This window comes from Lates calcarifer, linkage group LG5 (assembly GCF_001640805.2).
Source record: "Lates calcarifer isolate ASB-BC8 linkage group LG5, TLL_Latcal_v3, whole genome shotgun sequence".
Classification (NCBI taxonomy): domain Eukaryota; kingdom Metazoa; phylum Chordata; class Actinopteri; family Centropomidae; genus Lates; species Lates calcarifer.
The window spans coordinates 12473984-12498778 of record NC_066837.1 but is presented as its reverse complement, the minus strand read 5'-3'; the positions used below and the strand labels follow the sequence as shown (position 1 = coordinate 12498778).

At 38.8% G+C, this 24795-nt stretch overlaps 3 protein-coding genes across 3 annotated transcripts; all 3 read left to right on the top strand.

The window, feature by feature from the left end:
* The first annotated feature begins 1293 nt into the window (after positions 1–1293).
* ndufb6 (NADH:ubiquinone oxidoreductase subunit B) lies at positions 1294–3250 on the top strand. The gene is made up of 4 exons (XM_018695855.2): positions 1294–1565; positions 2583–2675; positions 2963–3007; positions 3106–3250. The coding sequence occupies exons 1-4, from the start codon at positions 1386–1388 to the stop codon at positions 3169–3171; spliced, it is 384 nt and encodes a 127-aa protein (XP_018551371.1). The 5' UTR covers positions 1294–1385; the 3' UTR covers positions 3172–3250.
* A 416-nt stretch (positions 3251–3666) lies between these two features.
* On the top strand, positions 3667–8453 carry toporsa (topoisomerase I binding, arginine/serine-rich a). The gene is made up of 2 exons (XM_018695857.2): positions 3667–3862; positions 5420–8453. The coding sequence occupies exon 2, from the start codon at positions 5423–5425 to the stop codon at positions 7922–7924; it is 2502 nt and encodes an 833-aa protein (XP_018551373.1). The 5' UTR covers positions 3667–3862; positions 5420–5422; the 3' UTR covers positions 7925–8453.
* A 1204-nt stretch (positions 8454–9657) lies between these two features.
* mtap (methylthioadenosine phosphorylase) lies at positions 9658–23874 on the top strand. The gene is given in 9 exon segments (XM_018695709.2): positions 9658–9790; positions 11304–11390; positions 11540–11598; positions 11831–11998; positions 16790–16892; positions 17614–17679; positions 17681–17854; positions 21371–21493; positions 22351–23874. Coding segments are annotated over 9 exon segments (843 nt in total). The 5' UTR covers positions 9658–9766; the 3' UTR covers positions 22390–23874.
* The last annotated feature ends 921 nt before the right edge of the window (positions 23875–24795 follow it).

Genomic DNA, 24795 nt, shown 5'->3' with positions numbered 1-24795 from the left:
CTTGGTTTTAGGCCTTAATAAATGTCATTAAATGACTTGAATGATGACGTCATCAATGATGTCATTTTAACCCCCCCTCAGCCCCTCAGAGAGGTTTTAAATAGAGGTCAGTAGAGTCAAGGAGATAATTGTCTGACAATGCCCTGCCACGGAAACAGATTCGCTTATCGTCCCATCCGCAGACGCAGGAGACCTGCAAAGTCCACTCCTGTCCGCAGACGCAGGCGAACTGCCCGACGCAGACGCTAGTCAGGTAAATAAACATCAACTGCATGCATTGAAATGGCAGTGCACTCAAGTCATTCTTAAGAGAAGAGGCAGAACAGCTCAGTGAGTTTTACAGCATTTTCTTTTTGAATCAACATTACATAAAGAAAACTGCTGTCACTAACAATCAGGAAGAGACAGCAAAGGCCATTTATTGATGCAGCACTACGACAAGTTTGTGTTGCACTTGCATAAAGTTGCCTGACTTGGAAAGAGGCCAAAACCTCCTGACTTTCAAGCCTTACTTTAGGGCAAGCTCCAGAAACACTGGATCCCCTCATTCTCATAAGATGAGTTGATTGTGTGTTTTATTAGACCTGCCTGTTAACACTCCTCTCAAACACATACATCCAGTTTGCAGCACAGGCTTTCTTTTAGAAACTGGCAGTCTCCAAGACTAAGTTGGGATAACTGACGATGAAATCGCTGTGGGTTACTTTTATTCTCTTTTGTCACAAAACCTCCTTCAGATCCACAGAAAACATTATAGGACTGATTTCACAGGTGGTGGAGTATTAACCAAGACTAGTTCACTGAGTTTGACATGGGAAATAAATGGTTGCCCTTCTAGAGGCCTGTTGCACCAGAAACTGTACTTCCTTGCCATTGTGGTTTTTCGCCATCTAGTGGATAAAACTGGGCATAATCATCACCAAAAATATTAACTTGTGGACAAAAAGTTTTTAATTTATGCTGATTACTCGTGAAATGTAGTTCACATCAGCAAAATACTGTGTCATGAATTTGTCACAAACCAGAGATGATGTCTTAACCTTGCAAGTTTTCTGAGTTTACTGTCTGAAACTTGCAGGCTGTGAACAAACCTGACTAAAATACAGTCAGAGAGACTTCCCCTCACACTTCTGTCACTTCTCTCACTCTGCATTTTCCCGTTACTCTAAGCATGTTTGAATGACATTCATAACTGCAGTACAAACCAGAGAATAAATATCATGTCGTACACCCTCCCGTCCTGTAGGTGTCGCACTAAAATTTTTCGAACTGTCCAATCCGGGTCACATTTCCTCGTCGTCTTCTTCTTCGCTTGTGTGCAAAGGGAAGTGTCCTCCATGGTGTCATTGTAGGTCTTCTGAGGTTGAACAGCCAGAAAATAAGCGATGTCTGGTTACACGCCAGACGAGAAGCTCCGTTTCGAGCAGCTTACAAAGCTCCGCAGGCAGTGGCTGAAGGACCAGGAACTCAGTCCGAGGGAGCCCGTGGTAGAAGCCAAACCTCCCGGCGCCGTCGCCAGGTTCTGGACTCGCTTTCTGGAGCCCAAGAGCCTGTGGAGGCTTTACGTGAGTCCCTATTGTCAGCTAACAAGCTAACCAGCAAAACACCCACCTGTTAGAACAGTTTCCATGCGAAATATTGGGAAACAAACGGGTTTCATAGTGTAACAAGTGCTACTGTAAGCTTTATTAAAGCTAACGTTAGCATATTGTCAGTTACAGTGCAGCCAGGTTATTTGTTTATCTGAGGGAAACAGCATTGACATTAGCCTTCTTTCACAACAATAAGTCGTGCTTATGAACGTCTTCCCTTATGTATTCTCTAAAATAGACACAATTTTTCAGTTTTAGAAAATGCTAAGTCAATCTACAGAAAATAGGCCATCCGCTTTTTTCAGTTAATCATTTAGTAAAGTTGATTTTATGTATCACAATGCCGCCCAGTATGACGAATGTGCCTGAGAAGAATTTACAATCTGTACAATATATGATACCCTCCATCCTTAGTTAACTTTATTTATCATGCTAAAAATAATAAACTGCTTTTAAAATGTAAGGATTTACTGCTTTTCTTTCTGTTGTTACTATCATCATAAGTTTTATGAGTTTTTGACTGTTGGCTAGACAAAACAACCAATTAGCCTTTTTCACAGCAGCCTTTTTCACAGCAGTGTTACAGTAGGAAAATTACAGTCCTAATTCCGTTTTGCAGCTTTGATGTCAGAGTCCTGGTATTGTGCATGCTGACCCAATGTCACACTATCGTAGCTCACAGAGACCCTTCAATAGACCTGAACCAACATTATTGTCATTACTAACATCTGTACTTTTCAAAATGTCTGCTTTTCATCATCCTTGTATATATGGTCAGTTGTTCCACAAACAGTACAAGTCTAACTTTATCTTACTTACTTACTGAGTTGCATTGGGGTCACTTTATGTTTCAGCATACACCCACACACATTTAATATTTTTAAAAAACACATTTAAAGTATGTACTATGTGTTTGGAGCACTCAGGATCAACACCATGATTCATTGTGTTCTTCTCATTGTTTATATTTATTTGTTTATCTTCTTACAGACCTACAAAGTGTACACAGGTGGAGTTTTCACACTAACACGGCTGTTGATACCTGCTTGGATTGTTCACTACTATGTGAAATACCATGTTGCTGTAAGTTCACAGAAATGTGTAACATGATTTGTGATGTTATATTATAAATGTGGTGCATATCTGTTGGACAGACTAAATAAGCATCTGTAGTGTTATTTCATTCTCTACATACCATACAAGAAAGGTAACTTGCAAAGAAAACAGCAACATTTCACAATAATGGATATGCAGTATTAACTTTATTTTATGTTCACCAGACATTGCTCTATTCATGCAGGTGTCCGCTTCAGTTTATGAAAGGATCAATCAGTAGGCATACTAAATAACAATACCATTGTCCCCCACAGAAAAAGCCATACGCTATTGTGGATTTGAAACCCAAGCTGTTCCCAGTGAGTATGACTCCTCTCTTAATTCTAACATCGTACCTCTCCTTTATCCTGTAATCATTATTATCCTATATCATCATGGTCCTTGATTTTGTGTTTAGGGCGACACCATCCTGGAGACAGGAGAAGTTGTTCAAGATCTCCCCGAGACCCATGGTCATCACTGAAGCTGAAATATTTCAATAATTTCCTTTGGTTTCTGTTGTAAAAACTGTGTATATGCCAATAAAATATTACATCATATAATTTATGAGTAGGAGTCTGATTTTACAAATGAATGTTCATAATGATATATTATAGTGAAAATTATTAACAAATTATGTGCTCTCTGTATTTCCTTTTGGGGTGGGGTTTAATAGAAAGAGAAAGTGCACAAATGCTATAAAGTAATGGATGTCAGTTGAAAGTAGGAAATCAGTTTCAGCAGTATTTTCAGGAGAGCTGGACTGGTGAAATTATTCACAATCTTATGCTGGCTCTGAATTTTATGAATTTTCTGATACAGTACATCAAGTATATTGCAAAACTGTTCTCAATAAACACATCATCAATAAAAATGTAAAAAGAAAACAATTACAGTATTTTTTGTTGTTTTGATTTCATGTTTTCTTCGTGTTTTTCAAAACGTGAAGATGTCGCTTTTATTCTGAAGGGCGGAAGTGGGTTTTTGAATTGAAGAAAATACATGTAAGGGTCTATGTGCTCTCTCTTCGGTAGATTATGTTATGAAGGGAGTCTTACGGAGCCAGTCTGTAAACAGTTTCTCGAGAATGACAATCGCTTAAAAATGGACGGTTTTTTACTAGACGAAGAGGGCTAATCAGTTGCAAACCGTAGACGTGTTTGAGGAAGTCAGAGGTAAATATTACACAACTTTTCTCAAACGTCCGAGCTAACTAGCTAGTCTCATCTTACTTAGCTAGCTTGCTAACCTTAGCACAATCTGTTAACTAGAATCTGCAGATTTGGTCACTGGTAGCAAAACGGTGTTTCTGACAGAATAGTGTAGGATTGTTAATATAATATCAACACTTAAACCAACGTATGTCAAACTGTCTACAAACAGACGGTGCTTGGTTGTAGCCAAATCTGCTAAGCTAACTAACCGAAAACAACAACACGATCGAGAGTGGGAAAGGGCCAAAAGGCATCCATTAAACATTAGGTTTATCCCCACGTGTTCTTATAAATATTGACATGTCTATTATGATGATTAATGCATTTTCAGGGTCTTACATGTACGGCACAAGTAGACCTGATATAAGACCGTCACGGTAATTGTACATGTCGGACTGTCATGTATACTATATATGTCTCTGTGCTCTTTTTGAGCACTCATGTCTGGTCTGTATTCTGCTCCCTGTCCTTCATAGGATTGCCTTGCTATTACAAAGTATCTTTCTCTTCATTTTTAAAAGACTTCTGTGTTTTTGATGCCATTTTTTGTACATACCGAGTAGGAACGTGTTATTAGGACATGTATGTGGACATTGCTTATTGCTCATTGGATAATTGCTTTTCCTTCACAACACATGTTATAATGAAATAAGATGGTATTGAATAAACAAGACATTACAGCACATATTTCAGTGTTTCCACAAGAAGGGGAGAAATTGTAAACTCTTTCTAAAAAGAAAGATGAAGAATATCTGGATAAGAACATGTCTGTCAAACACACCAGGATATTAATCTTTCACCAGTCAGTGGCCACTGCACCTGAACAATTTATTGCAATTCAATACAATTCAATCAGTTTTACTCTTTACAGAGCCCAAAATGTTTTTGTTAACATTGCTGAAAATGTGTAAATCCATTCATGTGTCTATTACTGAAGTCATAGTTAAAGGTGATGTTGTACTGGACCATACTACATTGAAATTTTACACACATAAGGGGGACAGAGTATTAGAGATACTCATCAATACAATGCAGTCCAGTATAGCCACACCACTAAAGGTGACTTCCGATAAAACCTTGATAAAACTCTGTTGTTTGTTTGCTGCAGATCTGTTATATTGTTAATTGTACTTTTTTCATATTTAATGCACAGCCGCTGCAAGTTGATACATTAGGCAGCTGTAAGGTCTGCACTCTGTGACTTGATTAGAAAATTAATATTTAATTTAATGTGACACATTATATGATGTTTTCTGCACAGGGCACAGTATATACACTTGTAAATTGCTTTATGAATCTGGTGCATATAATTACTTGAAGTGTATTTTCTTCAAATGGATAGAAAAGTATTTTTATGTTTTAGCAGCAGTTAATTATAGTATAAAGCTACTTAAGTTTATAGACCAGAGTAGAACTTAACATGTCACTCTATGGCTGTCTCACTATTCTTATTTTGATAAATTTGAGAATTTTCAGTTTAAAATTAATTTCAACTTTTATTTCTTATCATTATTTCAGATCATGTCAGCGATCAAGATTGCCCTGCAGCAGAGCCAGAAGAGTGGCAGAAGGAAAACCTCTGAAGCAATGTCTGCAGAGGTGTCTCCAGACTCCAAGTGTCCCATCTGTTTGGACATATTTAACAACATTTCATACCTGGACCTCTGCCTGCACAAGTTCTGTTTCCGTTGTATTCATGAGTGGTCCAAGAACAAAGCAGAGTGCCCTCTATGCAAACAGCCATTTAATTCAATCTACCACAGTATAAAGTCGGAGCAAGACTTTAAGAAGTATGACTTGCAGCCAGTGGATAATGGCTCCTTTGGAACTTTTGGGGGAGTGCGGTTTCGATACCGCACTACTCTTACTGGAGCCCAACGACAGATGTGGGGAAGGACCTCTCCTCCTCCAGACAACGGAGTAATGTTTGAAGCCTCAACAAACCCTCCCCAGCAGCGGCAGGACCGTTACATCCGTCGCATGATGATGAGGTTGGCAGCCAAGAGGAGAGCTGCAAGTGAAGGGAGGGCAGTGAACAGTGTCCGAGAGCAGGAAATGATAAACTTCAGGAGGGAACTGTACAGACGAGGGGTCAGGGTTCGGACCGTTCGAGATGGCGGCCGCTCACGGGACACCTCAGCTGAGTTCTACCGAAGAAATCCCGCCTGCCTACATAGACTGGTCCCATGGCTAAAAAGAGAACTCCACGTGCTGTATGGGTCCCACGGCTCTTTGGTCAACATAGTTCAGCACATCATCATGTCACGCATCACACGTTATGACATGGAGGATGGAGCTATTTACGAAGAGCTCAGGCCGTTCATCCAGGGGCGCACTGAGCACTTTCTGCATGAGTTCATCAGCTTTGCAAAGTCCCCCTTCAATATGGAGGCCTATGACCAGCATGCTGTCTATGACTGCCCGGCCCCATCCTCAAATGAAGACAGCAGCTCCAACTCATCTGTGATAGCTATTTCAGAGGATGAGGAACACTCTGTGGAGCTGGACCCCCCTGGAGACTCCATGTCTACTCTCAGTCACTCTGTGTGGGACGATGAGACACCTGGGCCATCGTATTCGACAACGGCGGAGCAGAGCAGAGTAGAGCGCCTCTCAGTCCCCGACTCAGACTCAGACAGCAGTTTAGAGGAGGAGACACTAGAGTTTGGGGCTTCTCCACAGCAAACGAGTCCTCGTAACCAAACAGACATGACTCAGGGTGAAGTTAACAACGAAGGGTGTTTGTCTTCTGACAGCGAAGACTGTGTCATTGTAGGCTTTGTCAAGCCGACAGCAGAGAGGACTCCGGAGCTGGTCCAGCTCTCCTCTGACTCTGATGAGTCTGACAGTGAAGATACTAAGGAAGTGCCTCTTTTACCTCAACACATCCGCTTCTCCAGCCTCAGCCCTCAGGCTTCGCAGAGTAGCGATCCAAGTGGTGCTGGACGGTCAGAAAATGCAGACACAGACCGCTATGGTCACTTGGAATCAAAAGAAAAGTGTTGCTCTTTGACATCTAGCAGATACAAGACGTCCAGTAGGCCAGACAGAAAAGACAGAGAACGAGAGAGATTTAGGGAGAGGCACTGGTCAAAGGACAGAGACCAGAGGAGGAGGAGGAGGAGGTCAAGAAGTAGAGAGCGCAGGCACTCTAGCAGGAGCCCGGTGATGTCCCAGTGCAGTGTCAGCACTCTGTCAAGAGAAAGAGAAAGAGACTATTCTTACTTCAGCGGCAGAGACTTCTACTCAAAATGTGACAGCAATTATAAGAAGAAGGATAGTTATCAGAGCTATCAGTCATATAGTCATTACAGCCAAGAGAGAAATGACAGCGGGACGCATTATACAGAGAGGCGGTCCTACTATTACAGTAGTCGCAAGCACTCAGATAGGCACTCGCACTCTCGCTCCAGGAGTTGCAGCAGAGACTCGCGGAGACGGGACAGGAGGCATTCTCAATCTTTTTCCAGCAGTCGCTCACCTTCAGCAAAACGGAGATCCCACCACGACAAGCCTGGTGGAAAGAGGAAATACAAAACAAGACATTTGGAGGAACCGGCTGACAACACACTTTCCAAATCGTGCCGCGAAGGTGACCCCTCCACTTCATTAACAAAACACAAGAAAAAGAGCAAAGAGAAGCACAGCAAAAAATCCAAAGAGAGCTCAAGAAAGACGAGCAGGAGCCTCAGTGTGGAGCTCGTCAATGAGGAAAACCCCCCTGAGCGAAGCAGACGCCACCATAAGAAAAAGAAGAAGCACAAGAAAAAGAGCAAAAGGCACAAGAGTAACGAGCGCACAGAGAAGCACTCGCCCACTGTCATCACCATTGACAGTGACAGTGATTTTTTTGCTAATGACAGTGTCACCCAGGCCAGCAGCACTAATAAGGACAACTCTATTGACAGTACCACAGATGACCCAGTAGACCCTGCCGCTCCTGGCCTCTCTGGCGTAGTTAAGTGGAGGTCCAGATTCCCACTCTGTGTGGTGGGAAGTGATGGATTCACTCTCAGCTGCTAATGCCTGCCAGCAGTATTTTAGATCAAAACAATGTTCAATATGTTGAAAGATATGGTTGATAAATATGTTCCTTTAAATGCCACCACAAGTGTTTTCCACAGTGACTAATCATTGGACTCTAGCATATGTGACACACTCAGATATCTGTGTTGAACGGGAGACATTGACTAAATCACTGTTTAAATTGTAGTTTTTGGCTGTTAGCTAACACCGAAAAACAACGCTATTTAATGTGCAATCGTGCCACTGTTTAACCAGGCAGAATGAAATAATACTGGGAGTCTCTCATCTTTTTCAACTGTCGATTCTTACTCTTATCGGATGTATTTTATTTCCAAAGTGCTCTCAGGGATATTGTTGAGTACAGTGATTTTTTTCTTTAGTTGTCATAAGTCAGCTATATTCTTGAGACAAAACAATTTCTATCTGCTGCTCATGGAGTAGAACCTATTATCTGTAGACCATGTTTAGATTTCACAATGGGCTCTTTTGTATTGAATTTTATTTAAGAATAAATTGTAATGATCAACTGTGTGTGTTCTTTTGTTAATGTCGGTTTTCTGTCTATTTCAGGAATGACCTGACTGAGTAAGTTAGTTAGTCCTGTTAATTATAGTGAGGCCATAGATTTACATAACAGTGTAAACATGCTTACATTGATTGTTATTTATATAATTACTGAGGAATTGCCATTATAACCCAGTGATAGTGTTTCCACTGTGCCCTCAGATCACTGGGTAAACTAACATTTTGATACTGAAGTTACTGAAGTGAACAGTCTACTGACAGGTTAATCTGTAGTGAAAAGAATTGTTAGCTGCAGCCCTAATTCTGATTAAAGGAGACTAAAATACTGACAGCAATGACTGTGGCATACAACACTGCCTGAAGAAAAGAGGACAATTATGCACAGTGTAGTGTGTTGATATAATGTCCAACCTCCTTTATTGCGTCTTACATTACAGCTTCAAACTAGAGTAAAAATGTAAATTAAGTTGGAGCTAAGATATGGAAGAAGGAAGTAAATAGAATATTTATACATTTCTCTGGTAGATTTGTAGCTTTATAAACAGGAGTAGTCATGATATTGCATGCAAACTCAGCAAACTTCAGTTTCCTGTCTGGTCCTTGTACCTCAAAAAAAAAAAAAAAAAAAAAAAAAAAAAAAGGCCAATGGCTGTGGCAAGAGCTGAGTTTCTGTTTCAGAAGACAAAGCTTTTCGTTCTTCCCCCTTGTTATTCCTCTGATCTACAACATAGATGTGTACAGTCTTAGGCTGATAGCCATCCTCTTCATAAACAAACACTTTGATGTTCATTGCTATTCTTCTCTCCCTGCAGTATGATGAGCAACCATTATACTACAAAGGCAGGAAGAGTGTATTCATAAAGTCAAATATGTGTCTGGTGTGTGTGTGTTTGTGGGTGTAAGGGAGAGGGGGGGCTATCTATGGACTCTTGCAGTATCACTGCAGCACTGTGTATTAACACAAAACAGATGGATACACACCATTGCTTACTCAGGGCTGCAGACCATTTAAAAAAGTGTTATTTTTCTACTTTCTACTTTTAATTTATATATAATATAAAAAGCAGTTAGAATATCATGTTGATAAAGACGGGTAATTGGGATTCAGTTATTTAAGTATTATAGTTTTATGGTAAATAATCCTGGAAGTGCAGATTAAGTTGATAAATCCTCACTTTCTTACTAGACACTTATTTTGAAAGCAAAAAAACTCCAACAGGAAGAGAAGGTTCTAACGGATGTTGTTCCGGCTACGAAACGTCTTCCTCAGTTCTTGTTCAATTTCTCGCTCTTACAGACAACCAAACAGTCGTCATGGCTTCCTCTGTGCCCATTAAGGTAAAGTGTAATGTGACATTACAACCATTACCCACTCAACATTGTGTGTTTGAACACGCTGACAGAGGGAAATCATTGCAAAGCATGGCTAAGGTGACTTCTTGCCAGTTATACAACTGAGACAAATCTCAAGTGCGGGAAAAAGCTCTTTGATGTTAGCGACGTTTTAGCTAAGCTTCACTCAAGATTCTGTAGGCTTTAATGTTGGTATCGCTCGCTAACACACAAGCTAACACGTGCAAGCTAACCTCAAGTGTGGTACTGTTAAAACAGCTAAAGGTGGATGAACCACCTCAGGTACAGTTTCTGTGACACGTGTTCAAAATGCTGCTTTGACCCACTGCTTGTGAAACACTGGTGAAGTGACAAGTCCTTGCTTGAAGGAAAATTGCAAAACCACCCTCATAACTTTGTATGCAAATTTGAAAAGAAGTGATTTTACAGACAGATTGGCCTTTATGTTATGCTAACTCGTTTAAGGTGGTACACATTTTAACAATTCAACACATGCTCAGTAGTTTATGACTCTAAATCATATTTTAGAATCTGTTTTGTTTTTATACCAGCAGCCAAATACATTCAGTTGTACACTCAGACGACAGGGCTCACATATAACCAGTCACACTCACATTCACACCTATGGGTTATTCAGAGTCACCAGCTAACCTGCAGTGGAGAACATGGTACTCCACACAGAAAAAAACATGGCTGAATACATTATTTTCTGAGAAACTGACCATCTTGCAATGTTATGGAAAGATAAAAATTCCCAGATCTGCCTGTTTAACTAGATCTGCACCAAAGTTTAATGGGTTCTTCCCTGGCCTATGCCTCATCCCTCCACCATGTTTGGTACAAATAGGTTTCCTACTTTTTGAATAATCCTGCTGACAAATAAACAAACAGATAAGGATGAATAATCATTGAGATGAATAACCTCAGACTTTAACAATATAGAAAAATACCTGTCAGTATGACCATAGTACAGTTTAACAGCAATTACACACTACATCCTCCCAAGATGATCACACAGTTCAATGAACACCTCTATGAAAACAGTCTTCATGAAGGAAGGATTTGTTGCAAGATCGTTGAATTAAACTGCATTATTTTTTTTGTTAGGCGTTCCTAATAAACTGGCAACTGTGTGCAAGTGTAGTGGAGGAGCATAAAATAACAGTATTTTAAAGCTGCAACAATTAGTCAAATATTCTAACTATTAGGATAATTGAATAATAGCTTTAGTCATTTCTTTTAAAATCAAAATGCCAAACATTTGCTGTTTCAAGCCTCTGAAATGTGAGAATTTGAAGAAGTTTTGTTTGGTTTTAAACTGTTGGTAGGAGAGAAAAAGACATGAATCACCTTGAAATGTGGGAAATTATAACCGTAGCTTTTAATAATTTTCTGGTAGATGTGGTGGTGAAAAGTTTTACTTATTTGTTCTTGTATATTTTTCAGAATTTGTATACAAATGGAAGTGTACACTCTTAAAACTTTTTGTTTTGTCTAGATTGGAATAATTGGTGGTTCAGGCCTTGATGATCCAGACATCTTGGAGGGAAGGACTGAGCGATATGTCGATACACCGTATGGAAAGGTTAGCAAATTTGTAGAACAAAGTTTCTTTAAGACTACTTGTTTAAAAGAGCAGTACGTTCTAATGACATCTGGCCTATTTTGCAAGTAAAATAATTCCTTACAGCACTGTCTTTTGTATAATTTAATCATCCTGTTCTCCTTGAACAGCCCTCTGATGCCCTGATCCTGGGGAAAATCAAAAATGTGGAATGTGTTCTCCTTGCAAGGTAAGAAAAGGTGTTTTAATTTAATTTGTGAATTGTGAAAGCATGCTACCTCTTAGCACCATCTAGTGGAAAAAAATATACAGTTGTCAAATATACTGAACAAAATGCATTGTCTGCATCTCTTCACACAATATTTCCATATTTCCATTTAAAAATGAAGTTCAAGTCAAATCCAAGCACATATTTTCAATTGTCAATGTATATCTTAACTGCTGCTTTTTTCTATCCTTAGGCATGGCAGGCAACACACCATAATGCCTTCCAATGTGAATTACCAGGCCAACATTTGGGCGCTGAGAGAAGAGGGCTGTACACATCTGCTGGTTACCACGGCCTGTGGCTCCCTGAGGGAGGAGATTCAGCCCGGAGACATCGTCATCATAGATCAGTTCATTGACAGGTGAGTGGGATGTGACCACATCAGCATGCTGTAGTTGTATCAGATATTTTTTCTTCCGTTTACTCCAAGGACTTTCTTATGTTCTTATGAGGATAGATATGTTGGCCAAAATGAAAAGGAATAGGACGAGACACAGGAAAGAATAGGGTAAACTGAGGCTCTCAGAGCTTTTAAACCTTTCTCTTACTACACATATATATATGTTAAATGTCTTTGTTTTCTAAATGTGATAAATCCATTCACATGTGTATTTATACTGTGAGCTTTTTTGGTCACAGTTACCTGGCAGAACATGAAAGGAGGTTCTTTTAAGAGGGGCAATAGAGGCTAAAGGTTTTGGTATCCTTACATTTCATTGTAACGGTGTTGAAATTAAAGGCCCTTTTGTCATGTATACTTGCAGTGAAGGAAACTGTTAAAAGAACTGAATTCTTGCTTATTCTAAAGATCCGCTAAAATGGCCTGGACAAAATTATTGGTACTCCTGATACTGATATTGGTACAGCATGATGTTCTTGTGACCACAGTTGCTAATATTAAGATGTTAGAGGTCCACGGGTCTGTGGCAACTCTGCCTTGATGTGGCCACAAGAGGAAAACTCACCATAGATCGAACAGGATACGCAACAGAAACTCTGTGATGATCTCAAAGGAATTTTGAGAACTCGATCCTAATTTTAGTTGCATTCTCGAGCTCTGCACCGCTTCAACACAGAGGAGATCCGTGCTATTCACCAGAATGAATGTGGGCACTGTTGAACGGAGAGCCACGAGCAATGTCAGGAAATTATTTGGTGAGCAGCTGGAACACTGCTCTTTTTCCTCACCAGTGCATGCATGGCCAATCCCAGGGAACAGTTAGAGTCTGGACGAAGCTTGTGGGAACTTAAGGGAACTTTCACACTGTTCAATCACACTTCATTTCAAGTATATTTGACCTGTAACTCAACTGACTGACTCTCATGAAACTGCTTTCACATTACAATAAAATACAGCATCATAATATAGTCTGTCACAGCACAACCTCTGTGTTACTGGTCAATGAAACAGATTAACATTTTTCACATTCATTCTGCTCAGAAAGTTTCCAGAGTACAAAGTTTATTTATGTGAATAAAGTGGCTATACTGTTTACTTTTATGAGTGAACCTCTGTGAAATTAGGCTGTTACTGTTAACTGTATTACTGACTTATTTTTTAAAATAGTTTTAGCTTTTGTCGAATGTTAGTGGTTGTGGCTCTTTAGCAATTGTACACAAGGTCTACTGTACAACAGTTCAAGTTTCCTCCCACGAATCTCATTGACAGGAATCATGTTGCTGTGTGACAAGAGCGTCCAGATAGCTGAGTAAGATTAGGGGAAGGACCTGAGTCACTGTGTTTGACACAGTTGACAAAGCCAATATTTGGTTACTCTCCTGTTCAGTGGAAAAAACAGTTAACCTCTGTTTTGATATTTATGTTGAGCTCTCAGGTTCACAGTTTGCTTACGGCCTTGGTGAGAATTAAAAAAGTTTGTCACTGTGACATTCCACCTCTATGGAAGCAGTTAACACTGACATGGTGACAGAGCGTCTGGAGTGTGAACTTTGCTACAGAGATATTTTTGTAAACAGTCGGGCTTCCTTCCTGTCTGTTCTATTTACTCGATCATTTTCTGACATATGAGCTGTCAGTTTTCATTCATTCATTTCATTGAGCTCATTTCATTGAGGATCCATCATCTGTTACTGGCTGTAATGTTGATAAATATATTTTTTAATCATTATGCTTTGAAAATAAATAGATTTTAATGTATGTAGTAAGAGATTTCACTATATTTCTTTAATATATTTGTCAAACCTGTGGTCTAATGACTTAAACTGGCTGTAATTAGTATTTTTATAACAATATATTAAATGAAAATGTGACAGTGTTCCTAGTGAGGAACCTACGTGGCAGCTGCTTTATAGTGAATTTCAGCTCATTGTTTAGCTGTCTGAACTTTACTATTCCATTCACCAGGTGGCCACAAATACGACCCCAAATGAATGATAACGTTGCTCCCTAACTCATGGATGTGTAAAAATAAGCAACAAGTTCGCTATATCAACTTAAAAAAATTATAAGTCATATCATCATGTTTGCACTTGAGGGCAGCAAAATTTTTTGCAGCAAAATTTTTTGCTGCCCTCAAGTGGACAAAGGACTGACAGTGGAGTTTTAAGTTAATGTTGGGTTGACCACAAATTTACCTGGTTCGCCTCTATCTAAGTTATTTAGATATGTTCTGAATACATTTATTTTGTTGTCTATATCCTCGTTCATAGTAAAACCTTCAGAAATCATCCTCTCAAACTCTCATTTGCGGCTTTCTACTGATCACAGCACATGAACACATACCCGGTATTCTCTCTCAGAGGCTCAGGTTGCAGTAAGTGACTATGAATTCTTCCTCAGAGTTAAAAACACTTGATAGTAAACCTGACAATATCTTACCATGAGAAAGCATATACTTTCTCAACAGTATCTGACCTCAGGGGCTTATACGTATGTTATGTATAGCATAGAAGGAGCATGACCCCGTGGGAGTGTTGCTCTCTCTCACTGATTGCTGATTGCGCAAATTCCATTCAATAACTCAATATGTGCAGTGAGAGGTGCTGTTTAAATAGGATGGATTATTTGTTACCAATGAGTTGGCACACAACTGGCTGTATTCAGATCGAATTGAGTAGTAAACTGCTGTTCCACAGTCGTGTCAGTGTTTTTACCCTGTACACTTGTACACAAGTTCATCACGTTGCCTGTGGCTTTGCTTGCCTGTGTTGGTGAAGCCGATGAATAGCCCAACTACCAGTGTCAAGCACAGACAAGATCTATTTTTCAGAAATGAGGAAGTTGCTTGCCGGGACCTGCTCAGACTTGTCCCACAACATGTGACAGCTTGTTTCAAGGCTTCACTTCATTGATACCACAACTGTTACCATCATCTCTGCTTACTTGTTTTCTGTTTTTACATATGTAGGTTACTGCTACTGAATCTGTCGAGTTTTAAGTTTCACAGTCACAGTCAAGCAGTTTGTGCCAAAAACTGCTTTTTACACTGAGGTTACAAATCCTCCTAGTTTGACCCTTGATTTCGATTCTCCTGTTTTCATTTTCAGTTTGATTTGTACTATGAAAAAAGGGCTGAATTTCCTCATACTGATCAGCACTGACATTTAGTTGCTCTGTTTTTATGTCACTATGTATATTTAAAACACATCAGTAATTGAAAAGTAAACAATATAACAATAAAACTTTACATAGTTTAAAGTAGCACTGGGTTTATTGCAGATAAAACCTCATCAGTAAAGTACTGATTCATACTGTATTATTTTATTAGCTTAAAAAGAAAAGTCTCTATTTGCTTTACTTAAATATTACAGTGAACTGATGTTATTCTTTCATAAATGTACACATGGCACCTTTGTCTAAATATTCACAAAACAGAAACACAGAATCATTCCAACATTAGTGCATGACTAATACCCTTTATACAAACTGTACTCACTGGTAATAAAATCTGAACAGTGTGTGATTTCCCACATAACAAACTGTCCTTGAGGTCTGATACAGTAGAAGTGTGGTGGAAATGGATGTTGGAGGATCTGCAGTGTGTATCAAATGTGTAAGTGTTTATAGATAATTTAAAATATTTGATATAGGCTGTGGGAGCCATTCTGTGCAACAGTGATTCTGAAATGACATTGCCAATGAAACGCCAGGCCACGATAACTTGTCTCCTGAAGCATAAATAAGCATTGTTTTTGGCTCATAGTTCATACCACACACTACTGTTATTGATTTTTTTTTTTTTAAAGCAGGGTGGAGCTGCAGCTTGTTGAAAATATTTAAGCACTTTTGTCTTTCAGTGCCAGGGTTATGAGTAAGAAATAGGGTTGGGCAACAACTTAAAAGATTACTGTTGACGGAGAGATGCATATTTTGGATGTCTGAGATAATTACGGTGTGACTTGCTGGGGAAATCTAGGGAAATCAAAGCTGTGCCATGAATCAGCAACACTGAGGAACACTACATAATGATCTATACACGTTAATACAACAGAACCCTCATAGAATTCATAGTTCACAATAGGAGCTGAGCGGCTGCTGGCAATCACAGAAACCCTGGTATTCTCAGGTCACTGGGCTAAGTGAGTCAGTTTCTTGTGTACTCCTGACCTGCCTCCATAAAGAACTTGGGGGAGGTAGGCTGGCGCTGTGCCTGGTGGAACCCCCACTGACTCAGCAGGGCTGGAAACTGGAGGAAAGTCATTGTCATGAAGATGGAGACTGGGATGCTGCTTTTCTTTGTTAATGTGTTTAGTTTAGTTGTTGTTTAGCTGTCAAAGAACCATTCATGACATTTTAGATAAGTTAACAATTTAACAATTCATCAACTCTGGTAAACATGTAGTTTACTGTTTTTAGAAAATACAATTATGACACATTATTTATCTAGAATTTTTCTGTCCACTCAGTCCTTCCTAAGCCTTTTTGGTTATGTTGACATCTATGTTCTTCCTTTTCAGGTAGCTTTTTTGTTCAACTTTTATTTTTTAAGTTGTTTATCTGGAACAAATAAAGTTGGTTGTTCTAAAAGATGTTGAATTGTCTATCATTTATTTTTGCATATATCAAACTAAATCACTTCTTTATATGGATTTTGCTAATTTGCAACAACTGAACCCAACAAGAGCATCAGAAATATGCCTGGGTTGCCATGACAATAACTGTCAGTACTTCCTGTTTGCTTCTTTTTACCAGGACTACCAAGAGAGCTCAGACGCTGTATGATGGACAGCCCACCAGTCCTCCAGGTGTGTCTCACATCCCCATGGCTGAGCCTTTCTGCAACAGAACCAGAGAGGTGAGTCCACAAATATCTTTACATACATCCCATCTGATAGATTTCACTTCTATCAGCTTTTGTACATTTATTTATTCAAAAATCTAAAGTTTTATTTAATTTTCTATTTTATTGATTTTATTTACTTCTAATTTTGAATTATCCAAAATTTCTGCTGGATTTAGTGGGGAGGTTAATAAAAGCAGCACAGCTCACACAGCCTTTGGAAACTGAGTCAAATGGCTGACAGCTGAACTATTAAACATCAATTAACAAAACAAATAAATACATAAATAAATAAATTACAAACATGGATGTCAAATGTAGTTAGGTTCCTAATACATACATTAAACATCTTGTGGTAAAAATATGTATCTTTAATTTTGTGAGAGATTGTATATGATAAAACTTGGTGAAGTATTTATGTGGCAAAAAACACATTGGATTGTTTGTGTATAAGTCATCATTATGGATATTATTATACAGGGTTCATTAGTTTAATTACCACTATTGTGTTGCAAATTATTGCTATTTTAAGAATTAAATGAAATAAAGTACCAACACTGAGATTGCAGTTGACTTGCACTTTCCTGCTTATCTGCAGCAGATTGAAATGGCATACAGACAAGCAGATACCACGTAACATAGAAGGCAGTTATTTCTTCAACACCACAGTCTAGAGTCTCTTTCTCTTCTTTCATTAGCTTAATGGAGGCAGTTACTAACTTCTGTCCTGGTGCAGGTTTTGGTGGAGGTGGCGCGGAGTCTGGGCATCAAGTGTCATGTGCGAGGGACTATGCTGACCATTCGAAGGACCCCGGTTTTCCTCGCGGGCTGAGAGCCTCATGTTTCGTCAGTGGGGTGCTGATGTCATCAATATGACCACTGTGCCAGAGGTGGTCCTCGCCAAGGAGGCCGGCCTGTGCTATGCCAGCATCGCCATGGCAACAGACTACGACTGTTGGAAGGAACACGAGGAGGCGGTGAGTGGCAGGCTGGAGGTCCTAACAACAGATTTTTTTTTTTTTTACTGTAGTGTCTCTATTGTCCGTGCTGTGTCTTGTGTGAGTTCAGTGTGGGCCATGACTGATACACTTTAGGTGACATCACATCCTCCCTGACTTTTGTTTGTTTTATTGTGTGACAATCGCTGTCAAATTTTAAATTGCGTCACAGTTTTAGTTCAGTCATTTTTAATGTTAAGTTTACACCATGACTGTATATGTTATTGGCTGTGTATGTCATCATAACAGGTCATCTGGTTTTGTACTTTAGTTTTACTAAGTGATCACAAAACATTCCAGATCCAGATGCAGTACTGTAACCTGGCTCCAGACGTCTGAATCACTGCCCACATCTTTTTTTTTTTTCAAAGTATTGGTGACTTCTCATCACTACTCTCAGGGATGATACCACACATACCAAATACCAAACACATACCAAACTTTACTGTTGACCAGTTCTCTGAGGGATTTATTTACCCCGTTCTCTCTAAACACACAGTTGATTTTCTAAACTGTCTGCACATCCTTGGCCAGGTCACTTCATACCAATAATTCCCAACATGGGATCTGGGAACCCCCAAGGGCCCATGACACCTAACCTGGCTCTACAAAATGATCCTTTCAGATAAAATTGTCCTGCGTCATTAAAATGCACAGGTGTGGACCACTTGTGCCAAGCTGTGCAATGAAACAATTACCGCGCTGTTAAATGCTGTCCTCCCACGTTAGCTCTGAGCTAGTAGAAGCTCTGATATGATTGCAACACAGCACATCAAAGTCTCACGGATAAAAATGATGCCAGCCAAATGGTCATATCTACAAAGACGTGTAGCATGAACAAAACAAAAGTTAGACATCTTCTCTGGCTGCTGTATTAGGACTTATTATTTTCATTTTCATTTTTCTGAAAACAAACAAACAAAAATAATCAATCTGATGATTTATCATTGTTTTTGAATATAGATATTTTCTTTATTTAATTGTTTATTTCACCTATGTAGAGGGACTTTGGTGCCCTGATGCATACAGTAATCACTAGCTTGTTTTTATTCTCTTTCTTTGACCGGAAGATTTTCTGAACTGTGTCACCAAAGGACCTTGTTTACTGTAAACCACAGTGATCAGTGCCTTCTTGTAGCAGGAAACACAATGAAGTTTGAGGACATGAAGTCCTTGTCACTTTTTTTTTCCACAGAACATGCTGGTTTTTGATCACTTTAAATCTCTTATTCTAGTACATGTTGGTAAAAACAGCTTTTATTTTTCTCTAAAAAAAAGTTAGAATATGTAGTGTTATGTTTTGTGGTGATATGCATATATTTCCATAATATTTAACAATCAACATTAATAACAAACATATTTTTTGTTCAGAATAACAAAAATAAACTTTTTTGGTAAAATAGCCCTGTCACTTTCAAGGCAGTCCTGTTTGAAGTTCTGGGTTCCTCTTGCAGGTGATTGGCAGAAGAGTGTTAAATTATAAATGGGAACAAAAGCCCATTCATAAGGGTTTCAATTACTTGAAATGCCATGTTGAACTTTCTGCATTGTTTAAAGTTACACATTACTAAAACTAAAAAAGAATGTTTCTACACCAGATATTGTTCACGTTTATTAGTACGATAGGTTTTCCACTGAGGTTTTTGCTCTATAAGCGGACTGAAGTATCTGTGGTTTCGTATGGCTTCTGAGTGACCTACTCTCTGTCAGACACTCTAGATAATGCTGTTGATATACTGCGTGTGGGCGAGTTTTGGCTTATTTGTCACCGATCCAGCCCAACTCACAACTCCACTTCCGAGTTCCTGCAGCTGACCTCTTCCCCCTCCTGTTGCAGAACGTTCGCCACATCCTTCCGCCCCCCCCGCTCCGCTTACTCCGAGCCTCATACTACCTCCTGGCCTCCCCCTCCTTAAACACCCCCTCCCCACCCCACCCCAGGCAGCTTGCCTGCCAGCCTCCGGTGGAAGCCCTGCCAGAGGAGGTTGACTCACACTGAGTCATCAGCTTCACTGTCTTCATCCCAGCAAACACCACAAAAACATGAACCCACCCACACTGAGTGTGACATGAAAACAAAGCACTCAAGGGAAGGGTTAATGAAGGTTACAGGAGGTAAACATGAGCACAGGATGGAAGTAGTATTTTAACTTACTGTACTGTACACTGTGTGGCTGAGAAATTATATAAGAATTATCTATTAGATATTATCACATAATTCCTTGCTGATATACATAAATCTTTGTGATCAGAGGCTTCAGTTTCTGCATGTGACTACAGCAGATTATTAAGCATGCATATTTTGATTTTGTTGTGGTGTAAGTCATGTGAATAATGTGATTGTTGCCAGTGCCCTAGACATGGCAGCTGAAATGGCTTAAGACTCAGCGCCTCATTAAGACGGCATAGTGAGTCACTGGTGAACAGGGCACAGCTGGCTGCTAGAAAAACAATAATCCGCTCGTCACATTTGCACTTAGATTTTAGGTTTGATGACCGTTTCTGTGGCTCTCTCACGGGTCCTGTTGTGACAGTTTATTTGAATAAACTCGAGATAAAACTAACTTTCACTTTCACCTGCTCACCTTGGTGTTGAGGTATGAGGTGTAACTTACTTGACAAGTTGTATGTGCAATACAGTATTTCTCTGTTCTCTCTTGAACAGAAATTCAAGGTGGACTGATAATTTAGTTGTATCATTAATCAACTTTGAATGGAGTTTTAAATGATATGATTTGTCATCATTTTATATAATTCTCTTATCTCACTGAATAATTGTAATTAAAAAACAGTTCTGATGAACTTTTAACAGTACAACGCTCTAATTTTCACATTTGGAACATTGTCTAAAGTTGACATTGGAGATTTTAAGTATTCCCAAAGTGGTATTATAGCTGTGCCATGTAAATATTCCCATAAAGACACTTTAAGCCTTTCTGGTAATCCCCATGTAAACTCTTCTCATTCATCATTCTTAATATCAGCAAATCGCATGAAAAGACCAAAATCAATAATAGATTGAATTTAATAACAAAGACTTGTGATTATTAGTTTGCTCAAATATATAAGTTATATATTTGGCTCTTTGTGTAGTCAAATACGTAACTTATACTTGTGTGCTGCAGACCTGAATTGTGGCACTACATGTACCTGTAATCAACCCATTGTTGGTTTTGGTTTTTGTTAGAATTAGTTGACAACAAGAAGTACACAATACAGAATATCACTAACTTTATCAAGAGGAATACTGTATGTAGAAGATGGATGATTGTCTTCCCATTATGCATTGCAGTCAGAAATGTCCAGTGAGATTGATTTATTCTATGTGAAATGTTATTCACAGTGCAAATATTCACCTTAGCACAAGAAAGAAGGATATGTGTCGAGATACATTATTGGGAAATACGAAATGACTGTGACATAAGGAAGTGAAATTTGCATTGCTGTTAAGATGATTCCTATCACAGAACAGCTGTTTTTCTTCCCTTGTCCCAGGTCTGTGTTGACAATGTACTGAAGACGATGAAGGAGAACGCCAACAAAGCCAGCAGTATCCTGCTCACTGCAATACCCCAGATTAGTCAGATGGACTGGGCTCAGACAATGAAGACCTTGAAAGTAAGTTGTCAACTTTATGATGAATCATTTCCACTCAGCAAGTCTATGGAGAAGTTGTGAAAGAGGGTCTGTTTACCTTCTAGCTGCCTATCTTGAGATGACATCAATCAGTTCTAATGTCTTCCGTTTCACTGTGCCACCTCCTAAACTTTATTTCACAAGAGTAATAAAAGCATCTGGAGCATGACCACTTTCAAAACAGTAACCATTTATTAAGGTGATTATTACAATGAAGTGTACGCGCAAGGAGTGAGAGATGACCGTTACCTCCAGCAGTGAGGTACACTCAGACACTGTCATTATGTTTCTTCTCGAGTATATCAGGTCATACATTTATTACACGCAGGATAATAAACATATATTCATTGCACATTTGAAAAATGCTGAAAGGTAAGATACCACATGACGAATGTGATGACTGTTTTTATATTGAATGTGCCTTTGCATCCGTTTGCAACAATAGTTTTGAAACATGTTTATTGTACTCTGAGGTTGCAGTAAGGTAAGTACTTCAATTTCTATTGAGAACTTGTCTTTGTGTATCGGAAACACTTTGGATAAAGTGGGGCATTAAAACTCCCTAATATTCTATTTGTTGTATTTTGGTAATGATGACGGGCAAAGTAGTTTTGATTTAACTTCAAAACGGAGTGTTAATCATTATATCTTTTAATTTTATATCTTTTGATTTTTCTCTCCAACCTTCAAAGGATAAAATCTTTTGTACCCTGAATCAAACCCCAGACAACTCACGCATGATCCAAACCTAGTTATTGTCGCTGTATATATCTTCATGGGGCAGTATATATATCTACTACATGGGGGAAAAAAATGCTGTTTTGTTCCTTCTGTTGCAGTCAATGGCACAATCTTCAGTAATGTTACCAAAACACTAAGGGTGTAGAAAACAATAAAGTAGAAAAGGATATGGATTCCAGACACCACCCGCACCGACTCCGACACGGACAACAGACTCAACCCTGCCTGTGGATTTGTCATCAGTGAATCATAAGAAAGTGCCTCACATAAATAATGCATGCGCTGTGTCTTCAGCTGGAGTTTCAGTGTTTTTTTTCTCAACTCAAAACACACACATAAAATCCCCCTCTCTGGCCTCTCCACATTCATGAACACGTCACCCTTTTTCTACTGAACACTTCATTCCAATCACTTGATAAGGTACAAAACATTTCAAAAAATCCACAAAAGCTTTAAGGTCTTCTTGCAGTTATACTAGACATTTTTTTGTCTTAGTTAAACTAGTTAAACATTTCAAGTTTTTATATTTGTTGCTAGTAAATCATTGGTGTCTTTATATGTTTATGCAGGACATAATAAAAAAACATTGCAACTTTAGCACATGAATACTTTGCTGCTGCCTTAGTCTTAACTAATATACTTTTAGAGGTTGAGTCTGATGTCTTGAACGTCTTTGGTACTCAAGTAAAAACTTTTTAATGCCTGCATATACTCCAGCAAAGTGTAGTTAGGATAAAACTCTTCGTTTTGGGAATGTCTCTCTCTTTGCCTGTTGGGCACATTTTTATATTTTGTGGAATACTTTCATTTTTATTTATTCTATATAACTGTTTTATGTGCTTCATGAATCCAAACTTAACAACATTTCATTTATATATCAGCTAGCATCTGCACAGTATAGGCTAACTTTTCCAGCTATCATTAAACCAGTTAATCAGTAGTATTTTTTAGTACTTTTGAGATACATATACCGACACAGGTGAGGCATTTTTGCACACCTAAAATGTTTGATATATTGTATCTTCATACTGTAAGATTCAGCATTATCTAATGACGTTAGCATTTTTGTAGGAGTGCGAGGCCTTCTGGTACCACTCATGTCATGTGACATATCTGCATTTCCTGCAACTGAACCTCATCACACTGGCACAGTGTCTAAAAATATTTGCTCTCCTTGTATTTCCTCTTTGCTGCCTTGTATTAGCATAATGAACAAACTATATTATGCAGGATAAATGGACTCGATAGAGACTTCCAGAGACTTTGACTATTCAGTGAGCTGAGGTCATGTTTTGGAGTTGTCAGTAAACATTTTACAATTTCACAGCAGTTTGGACTGATGAAATGTATCTCACCATTTGCAGTTTAATTTGTCACATGCTCATCCAGTATGTGCTGTGTGGTAAACTCTCTACTCTCCTGTGTAAAAATGGCAAGTGTGTTATAAAGAATAATGATTAGAATAATAAGAGTTAAAGAGAAGACTCAAGAGAAAATAAATGTGACGGAGAAAGTGATGGTGTATTTATATCCTCCAGAATTGCCATTTCAGATTTGAACTTCTGCTCCTGAAGCATTAATGTTTGCTGGAAATAAATGTTGCCATTGGTCTCATTATATAATTACAATCTAAAAACAGCCTCTTGTTTGACATGTGATGGACTGACTTTGACTGTTTTTTTTTTTTTTTTTTAACGTTGTTACATAAACGGGTTGCCGTGGTTACGTTACTATATCAGGCCTGTAAAGCAGCTGTCTACGGGAGCCGTGCGGGACGTTTAAGTGCACTTGAAAAGAGAGGAAACCGCGGTGTTATGCCTTTCATGGCTCTGAGGGGGTTTTCTGTGTCTTGTCAGATCTCTCACGTCGGGTGCATAAAACCATAAAGACAGCGACAGGTTCTAACTAAACTGAACCAATGTTTTACTCGAGTAAAAGGTAGATCAATTCTGTCACTTATTTCATGACTCGTATTATGTTTAAGAATTTTTCCTCTGCCATATTCTTACCACTGTAAGACCATGCATTGCACATTATTAAGATTGTAACTCAGCCCATGTGCAAATATACCTGTCTTCCTTTATGTAGAAAAGTACTTTTTATACTTAGTTATGTTGCACAAAAATCCTGTAATTCCAGCAAACCTCTGTCAAATATATCTTATCCGTTACAGAGGCATGTTCTAGTCCTGTATGAATTAAAAATCGCCTCAAAAAATTAACTGAGAGTAAATAAATAAATAACAAAAATGAATGAATGATTGCATCTGCCTTGATGTGACTGGCATATTAAACAGTGAAGTCACCTGAGGCTACTGCATCAGTAATGAGCTTTTAGCTAATATTTACCGTGCAATTTAATAGGAAGCATTTATCCCTGTAACGATCTGTCTCCGTAAACATCCCTAAAAACCTGTATAGCAACAACTAACTAACAAAAGTTAAAATGTTCGCCCTGGAGTCACACATTGCTGACACTGTTGCTTCTTCAAATGTGGTTAAACCTCCCAACTGAACAGAAATACACAGTCAAATAATCATCGC

What these genes read in the sequence shown, in the direction of transcription:
- toporsa (XM_018695857.2), top strand. Translation starts at nt 5,423, where the DNA reads ATGTCAGCGATCAAGATTGCCCTGCAGCAGAGCCAGAAGAGTGGCAGA.
- ndufb6 (XM_018695855.2), top strand. Translation starts at nt 1,386, where the DNA reads ATGTCTGGTTACACGCCAGACGAGAAGCTCCGTTTCGAGCAGCTTACA. An exon ending in AGAGCCTGTGGAGGCTTTAC is followed by an intron (nt 1,566 to 2,582) that starts GTGAGTCCCTAT and finishes ATCTTCTTACAG; the next exon opens with ACCTACAAAGTGTACACAGG. An exon ending in ATGTGAAATACCATGTTGCT is followed by an intron (nt 2,676 to 2,962) that starts GTAAGTTCACAG and finishes TGTCCCCCACAG; the next exon opens with AAAAAGCCATACGCTATTGT.